The sequence below is a fragment of the Staurois parvus genome, unplaced genomic scaffold (genome assembly GCF_062004578.1).
Source record: "Staurois parvus isolate SC_StPar_1 unplaced genomic scaffold, SC_StPar_1.0 ptg000798l, whole genome shotgun sequence".
In the NCBI taxonomy this organism is placed as follows: domain Eukaryota; kingdom Metazoa; phylum Chordata; class Amphibia; order Anura; family Ranidae; genus Staurois; species Staurois parvus.
The window spans coordinates 217,285-225,595 of record NW_028318594.1 but is presented as its reverse complement, the minus strand read 5'-3'; the positions used below and the strand labels follow the sequence as shown (position 1 = coordinate 225,595).

Sequence of the window (8,311 nt, the reverse complement as noted above, 5' to 3'; positions counted from 1 at the left end):
GAGCACTCAGACTACCCTGTGCAAGTGTTTGGTTGATGTCACTCTTGTGACCTGGCAACAACAGGATCAGTAAACATGGCTGTGGTGGGGGAACACAACATTTGCACAGGTTGCTCTGTCGCCTTCTGGATGGGCGAGACGTTGCTGCCTTGTTGATGGAAACGCTGCAGGACGGATCTCACCAACAAGCCAAGAGGTGCGTCGCTCATCCAGCGATTGAGGCGTCAACCAAACCGAGGAGCCGGACAACAGAGAAAGTTGTATGCCAGTCCGAGGAAAAGTCTCTCACCTCTGGAAGAGTTTGGTTTTATTTCTGAAGGTGGACAACTTATCTATTTCCCTCCGATCCAAATACCAGCCAATCAGCATCCCGGCTGGCAGAAAGGAGAAGGTCCACCATTCCCGGACAATGGTCAGAAACTTCATGATACCTGAGAAAGAGAAGACGAAATGTTAGGGGGGACCTGTGCATTGAGGGGGGACCTGTGCGTCGAGGGGGGACCTGTGCGTCGAGGGGGGACCTGTGCGTCGAGGGGGGACCTGCCTCAATGTACAGGTCCCCTTTCAATGCACAGGCCCCGTCTCAATGTATGGGTCCCCCCTCAATGTACAGGTCCATTGAGGGGGAATCTGTGCATTGAGGGGGGGGGGGCCTGTACATTGAGAGGGGGGGCCTGTACATTGAGGGGGGGGGGGCCTGTACATTGAGGTACAGGATATGTTCTCTCACTTGTCTTCCCAAGATACCGAGAGACTTCTATCTGAGACCATCACAGGTCCTACCCTCTCCTGAGGATCTCTCCAGACCTATACTTCCAATTGTCTTTGGTGGCCCATAATTCCACCCTTCCACCTGCCTCCTGGGGCCCCTTCTGTTCCTGCCCCCTATCCATCCTCCAGGGCCCCCCCTCTTCTTCTATTATTCCAACTGCCTCCCAAGGACCGCTCTGGTCCCACTATCATCTGTCTCTCCAGAACCCCTCCGGCCCTACTTTCTTGTAAGTCTCCCAGGATCACAACATGACCACCATGCCACCTGTAGCTGCTGAGGAACTACAACTCCCATCATCTTACAGCCTAAACAGTCAGGTCATGCGGGGGCTGATAACTTTATTAGGTGTCAGTGGACTGCAGCTTCCTGCCTGGATCATAAGGACGGCCCTCATCCTGGTCCCCCCATCACCGCTCCCAGTACACTCCCTGGCCTCCCCTAAAACCCTCCAACTTTACCAGTCACTCTCCCCTGGCCCTTCCAGGTCCCCGCCCCCAGCACACCACCTGGCCTTTCTGCTCCCAGGGCACCCCTTGGCCTTTCTGATCCCCGCCCCCAGGGCACCATCTAGCCTTCCCATTCCCCGCCCCCAGTGCACCCCTTAGCCTTTTTGATCCCTGCCCCCAACGCACCCCTTGGCCCTCCCTGTCCCTGCCCTCAGTGTACCCCCTGGCCCTCCCGGTCCCTGCCCTCAGTGTACCCCCCCTGGCCTTTCTGCTCCCCGCCCCCAGCGCACCCCCTGGCCTTTCTGCTCCCGTCCCCAGGGAACCCCCCTGGCCTTTCTGCTCCCCACCCCCATGCACCCCCTGACCTTTGTGCTCCCCGCCCCCAGGGAACCCCCTGGCCTTTCTGCTCCCCACCCCCTGGCCTTTCTGCTCCCCTCCCCCAGGGAACCCCCTGGCCTTTGTGCTCCCCGCCCCCAGGGAACCCCCTGGCCTTTGTGCTCCCCGCCCCCAGGGAACCCCCTAGTCTTTCTGCTCTCCGCCCCCAGGGAACCCCCTGGCCTGTCTGCTCCCCGCCCCCAGTGCTCCCTCTTTTAGACCCCCCACGGACACTAGAAGAGCCCACTGTACACACAACTGGGAGAATATAGAACCCCCATCATATGTACCCGGATGTCTCAGTGCCCGGGACTCGGCTGTCAGATCACACGGCGCCTCTCACCGGAGAACAGTCCAATGTGTGCTGTGTGTCTACAGAGGACACTGGAAGAGTCCACTATGCTATTCGGGGGGGATGATATCAGAAAATAACCCCCCCCCTTGGATAATACAGAGCTAACAATACCGGCCCTCCGAATTAGCGCTGATATAGGGGGGACAGCACCCGGACACGGCTGTTCGAGGAGGAGAAATAACCGAAATATGGAATTAACCAACCCCCCCCCCCCCCCGGATAACAGTTAGACGCGCCCTCCAAGCCCGGAAGAGACACTGGGAGAGACCACTCTGTCCTGGGGGGGTAATATCAGAATACCGATTCCTGAGAAAGCCGCGCCGGGGGGGGGGGTGTTACCCGTCTATTGTAGAGAAGACGACACACAACTGGCGGGGGCGGTGTACGCTGCCTCTGTCCGGGACATCAGCAGTCTCCCACCCCTACGCGGTGGACATTTGGACGGTGCCGCTCAGTTTCCGGTCCTGCGCATGGAGGGCCGGTGAAGCCGGTGTATGGGGTGAGTGGGGAACGTTGAGGGCCGGAGTCCTGCTACAGGTAACCGGCTGAGGTCTTGCCGAGCGGGGTTCCGTCTACGGAGGGCCAAGCGGCTGTTGCCTATAGCAACCAGCAGGGGTTGCTATGGAGACCCTCACCTGTGAAGGGCCGCTGTTGCTCAGGGCAACCACCTTAAAGGGGCCCTGTCATGAGACAGACTCAGTGGCTGTCATGCTAATCCTCCAGCTTCCTGCTTGTGTTGGAGTCAGAGGAGCGGCATGACAGCCAGGCAGCCAGCATTTCCACGCGGAGGTCAGCCATGTGAACCCGTCAGGGCCGGAATAAGAGGGCTGCCATTGGTTGGCTGTTGCTGGTCATGCTGATCCTGGCCGATGTGGAGATTTATCACCGCATTGGCCCAGCTTCTTGCGTCAATCACCACGGGGGCCCAGCCACACCTTTCTAGCGTGTTGTGGAAATGCGCGTGCCACCACAGCATGTGGTAAAAAGTAACGTTGCCATGGTTACAGGCTGTCAAGAATGGTACACGGTCCCTTTTTCTTTAAGGGGGGGGGGGGTGTACGACGCCGTGGTGCATTGCCAGCCCATGCATTTCAATGGACTGACTTAAAGGGTTAGTCCACCTTTACTAGAGGTGCGCCGAAATGGGTGGGGGGGATACATTGTAACATGACAACATGGGGGACATTTCAGGGGAGGGGGGGATACATTGTAACGTGACAACATGGGGGACATTTCAGGGGAGTGGGGGGGATACATTGTAACATGACAACATGGGGGACATTTCAGGGGAGGGGGGGATACATTGTAACGTGACAACATGGGGGACATTTCAGGGGAGGGGGGGGATACATTGTAACATGACAACATGGGGGACATTTCAGGGGAGGGGGGGATACATTGTAACATGACAACATGGGGGACATTTCAGGGGAGGGGATACATTGTAACATGACAACATGGGGGACATTTCAGGGGAGGGGGGGGGAATACATTGTAACATGGGGGACATTTCAGGGGAGGGGATACATTGTAACATGACAACACGGGGGACATTTCAGGGGAGTGGGGGGGATACATTGTAACATGACAACATGGGGGACATTTCAGGGGAGGGGGGGATACATTGTAACGTGACAACATGGGGGACATTTCAGGGGAGGGGGGGATACATTGTAACATGACAACATGGGGGACATTTCAGGGGAGGGGGTAATACATTGTAACATGACAACATGGGGGACATTTCAGGGGAGGGGATACATTGTAACATGACAACATGGGGGACATTTCAGGGGAGGGGGGGAATACATTGTAACATGGGGGACATTTCAGGGGAGTGGGGGGGATACATTGTAACAGGACAACATGGGGGACATTTCAGGGGGGGATACCTTGTAACGTGACAACATGGGGGACATTTCAGGGGGGGATACCTTGTAACAGGACAACATGGGGGACATTTCAGGGGGGGATACCTTGTAACGTGACAACATGGGGGACATTTCAGGGGGGGGATACATTGTAACGTGACAACATGGGGGACATTTCTTAAGAGGGGGATACATTGTAACAGGACAACATGGGGGACATTTCAGGGGGGATACATTGTAACATGATAACATGGGGGACATTTCAGGGGGGAGGGGGGATACATTGTAACATGATAACATGGGGGACATTTCATGGGAGGGGGGGATACATTGTAACATGACAACATGGGGGACATTTCAGGGGAGGGGATACATTGTAACATGACAACATAGGGGACATTTCAGGGGAGTGGGGGGGATACATTGTAACAGGACAACATGGGGGACATTTCAGGGGGGAGGGGGATACATTGTAACATGATAACATGGGGGACATTTCAGGGGGGAGGGGGATACATTGTAACATGACAACATGGGGGACATTTCAGGGGGGGAGGGGGATACATTGTAACATGACAACATGGGGGACATTTCAGGGGAAGGGGGGGGGGATACATTGTAACATGACAACATGGGGATATTTCAGGGGGGAGGGGGGATACATTGTAACATGACAACATGGGGGACATTTCAGGGGGGAGGGGGGATACATTGTAACATGACAACATGGGGGACATTTCAGGGGGGAGGAGGACTTTTTTAAGGCACTGTCAGTCTGAATGATGGGTTCTCTCGATAGGCCACTCCCACCTTCCTTTCATCTTTTTGAGCCCCCGGGAATACGTACTTTTGGGGTACAGGGGAACATGAAACTTCATCCCCTTTTTCCCCAGAATGCAATGCTCAGGACTGAGCGGTGGATCTCCGGGTTCAAACGCTGTCTGTGAGGGAAGGGAGGAGTGTATTTCCCTGACATGGAGCTTATACAGGAATTTGATTGCAGGTGATCGGAGCTTCGGGGAGGTGCTAGGAAGGTGGGTGGGTGGGGCACAAGCCGCCTGAATGGGGACCTTTGTGGCAGGATCACCAGGCGTGTGTGGGTAGTTAGTACCCGGGATTATACCTACTTTGATATTCTCATTTTTTGTGTCTAATTGTTTTGCTATTTTTCTTATTTTCTTTTTTTTTTTCTTGTATCAGATTTGCAGCAACTGCCAGGATGACCTCCATCATCAAGCTGACGACGCTCTCTGGAGCGCAGGAGGAGTCGGCCCTCTGCTACTTGCTGCAGGTGGATGAGTTCCGCTTCCTCCTTGACTGTGGCTGGGATGAAAATTTTTCTATGGAGATTATTGAAGCCATCAAAAAGTACGTGTTCCAGGATTGGGGATTCTGTCTAAGGCTCGGTTCACATTTGTGCGGGTGGTGCCGCTGTGGATCCGCACAAAAATCCGTGCACCCGCACAGAGGAAGGCAGACCCGCGGGGGGGTGCCATTAGTTCTAATGGCACGCCTCCCACACTGGAAATTGCAACCGTACCGGGAACCTCGGCTGCGGTTTCCAAAGACGTGCCGGGACTTCTTCCCTGTGTGTCCCAGGCATGGGAGTCCATTCAAATGAATGGGCTCTTGTGTGTGCGCAAAACGCGGCCCGCAGGAACGCACATATGTGAACCGGGGGTAAAGCAAAGGCTGGAGGTCAGTTTTAAGGTGGGTCTGGAGCAGAGGCGGACTGACAACTCATGGGGCCCCTGGGCAATAGGGGATCATGGGGCCCCTGTGTCCTTGCCCAAACTCAAAAAAGCCTATGAAAAAGGTACCAGGGGCATCTCATGGGGCCCCCTACTGACCCTGGGCAATGCCCGAGTTTCCAAATGGTCAGTCCGCCCCTGGTCTGGTGATAAAGTGAACCTGTTGCTTTGGACAAATCACACTTGTTGGGAAGATATAACAACAATGAAGCCGAGAGATAACTGCCTTTACGGTAACCTAAGGATTTCTGTTCCCTTTTCCTCCTAGGTATGTACATCAGGTGGATGCTGTCCTTCTTTCTCATCCAGATCCGCTACACCTCGGGGCTCTCCCCTACGCCGTGGGCAAGCTGGGATTAAACTGTGCTATATATGCTACAATCCCTGTATATAAGATGGGGCAGATGTTTATGTATGACTTGTATCAGGTCAGTATTAGCAGTTCTCGCCTGGCCTATGGTACATTGACGTCCGGGAGGGACTTTTGTCGATCTGGGTGGACGTCATGTGAGATCTGTCCATCAGGCACAGCTGATGACTGATCTGTGTACCGGCCTGTTGCCAGTACCATGTGATTGCTGTGAAGCAGGTCACATGACAGTTGTAAAGAATGGATGTCTTACTTTCATGCCATCTATTGTATACAATTGTGTTACTAGCTGTGATTGGTCACAGTGATCACATAGTACAGACTGGGCCAATCACAGCTAATCACAACAAAGCAAACTGAATGAATCAATTTCATTCAGTAAAATGCTTGTTTATATGAATTTCATTGCTATTAGCAATCATAATGTGTAAAAAAAAAAAAAACCCAAAGTCTTAATTTTCCAAAAAATGACAAATGATTTCAACTTTAAAAAAATGCGCCATGCCTCTTACTAAATATCTCAGACTGTCTATATTCCAAATGGGTCATTTGGGGGGGGGGGGGGGGGGTTGTACTGTCCTGGCAACTTTGAGCCTCAAGAAATGAGATCGGCCATCAGGATTGATTGATTTTCGGATATATATATATGCCATAGTTTGTGGACTGTAACTTTCCTACAGACTAAATAATACACACTGATTGGATAAAAGAACAATTAGAATATACAGTGGGGATGGAAAGTTTGGGCACCCCAGCTAAAAATTTGTATTAATGTGCATAAAGAAGCCAAGGAAAGATGGAAAAATCTCCAAAGGCATCAAATTACAGATTAGACATTTCTTATAATATGTCAACAAAAGTTAGATTTTTATTTCCATCATTTACACTTTCAAAATAACAGAAAACAAAAAAAATGGCGTCTGCAAAAGTTGGGCCCCCTGCAGAGTTAATATCTTGTACTGCCCCCTTTGGCAAGTATCACAGCTTGTAAACGCTTTTTGTAGCCAGCCAAGAGTCTTTCAGTTCTTGTTTGAGTATCTTTGCCCATTCTTCCTTACAAAAGTCTTCCAGTTCTTTGAGATTTCTGGGCTGTCTGTCACGCACAGGCTCTTTTAAGGTCTATCCATAGATTTTCAATAATTGAGGTCAGGAGATTGTGAAGGCCATGGCAAAACCTTCAGTTTACGCCTCTTGATGTAATCCCCGTGGATTTCGAGGTGTGTTTAGGATCATTATCCATTTGTAGAAGCCATCCTCTCTTTAACTTCAGCTTTTTCACAGATGGCATCAAGTTACCATCCAAAATTTGCTGAAATTTTATTGAATCCATTTTTTCCTTCTACTCGTGAGATGTTCCCTGTGCCACTGGCTGCAACACAACCCCAAAGCATGATTGATCCAACCCCATGCTTAACAGTTGGACAGAGGTTCTTTTCATTCAATTCTGTGCCCCTTCTTCTCCAAACGTACCTTTGCTCATTCCGGCCAAAAAGTTCAATTTTAACCTCATCGGTCCACAGAACTTGTTTCCAGAATGCATCAGGCTTGTCTATATGTTCATTTGCAAAGTTCAATACGATGATTTTTGTGGTGAGGACGTAGAAGAGGTTTTCTTCTGATGACTCTTCCATGAAGACCATATTTGTACAAGTACTCTTTATAGTGGATATAGTGTACCACAAACTCCAGTGTCTGCCAGATCTTTCTGGAGGGATCGTGCAGTCAAACGTGGGTTTTGAATTGTTTTCTCACAATCCTGCGAGCTGTTCTGTCTGGATATTTTTCTTGGTCTTCCAGATCTTGCTTTAACTTCCACTGTTCCTGATGACTGCCATTTCTTAATTACATTCCGAACAGAGGATATTGACATCTGAAAATGCTTTGCTATCTTCTTATAGCCTTCTCCAGCTTTGTGAGCGTCAACTATTTTCAGTTTCAGTTTTCTAGACAACTGCTTAGAAGAACCCATGGTGCTGATTGTTGGGGCAAGGTCAGATGAGTCTGGGCATTTAAAACCTTTGAGATTGACATCACCTGGTCTTCCCAGACGATGATTGAGAACAATCCATGACACTGGCAGGTCTCAGCTTGGCAAAGGGGGCAGTGCATGCTATAAATTCTGCAGGGGGCCCAAACTTTTGCAGACGCCATTTTTTTGTTTTCTGTTATTTTGAAAGTGTAAATGATGGAAATAAAATCTAACTTTTGTTGACATATTATAAGAATGTCTAATCTGTATTTTGATGCCTTTGGAGATTTTTCCATCTTTCCTTGGCTTCTTTATGCACATTAATACAAATTTTTAGCTGGGGTGCCCAAACTTTTTCGATCCCCACTGTACACTGATTTGGTGAAGAACGATTAGAATATA

At 50.6% G+C, this 8,311-nt stretch overlaps 2 protein-coding genes across 4 annotated transcripts in view; one reads left to right on the top strand and one right to left on the bottom strand.

The window, feature by feature from the left end:
- Positions 1–251: 251 nt before the first annotated feature.
- NDUFB1 (NADH:ubiquinone oxidoreductase subunit B1) lies at positions 252–2,192 on the bottom strand. Of its 3 annotated transcripts, none has more exons than XM_089654780.1 (2): positions 2,060–2,192; positions 252–431 (listed from the first exon to the last, which is right to left on the bottom strand). In XM_089654780.1, exon 2 carries the CDS (start codon positions 424–426, stop codon positions 286–288), a length of 141 nt encoding a protein of 46 aa, XP_089510906.1. In that variant the 5' UTR covers positions 427–431; positions 2,060–2,192; the 3' UTR covers positions 252–285. The 3 variants fall into 3 exon arrangements, with proteins under 3 accessions (XP_089510906.1, XP_089510905.1, XP_089510904.1); XM_089654779.1 differs by having other exon boundaries at positions 1,937–2,064; XM_089654778.1 differs by lacking the exon at positions 2,060–2,192 and adding an exon at positions 1,884–2,040 and having other exon boundaries at positions 257–431.
- Positions 2,193–2,401: 209 nt separating this feature from the next.
- Positions 2,402–8,311, top strand: part of CPSF2 (cleavage and polyadenylation specific factor 2) — a 38,228-nt gene continuing 32,318 nt past the window's right edge. Inside the window, 3 exon segments of the mRNA XM_089654777.1 lie at positions 2,402–2,447; positions 5,020–5,187; positions 5,839–5,998. Of these exon segments, the coding sequence (XP_089510903.1) occupies positions 2,443–2,447; positions 5,020–5,187; positions 5,839–5,998 (333 nt within the window). The 5' untranslated portion in view covers positions 2,402–2,442.

What these genes read in the sequence shown, in the direction of transcription:
- NDUFB1 (XM_089654780.1), bottom strand. Translation starts at nt 426, where the DNA reads ATGAAGTTTCTGACCATTGTCCGGGAATGGTGGACCTTCTCCTTTCTG.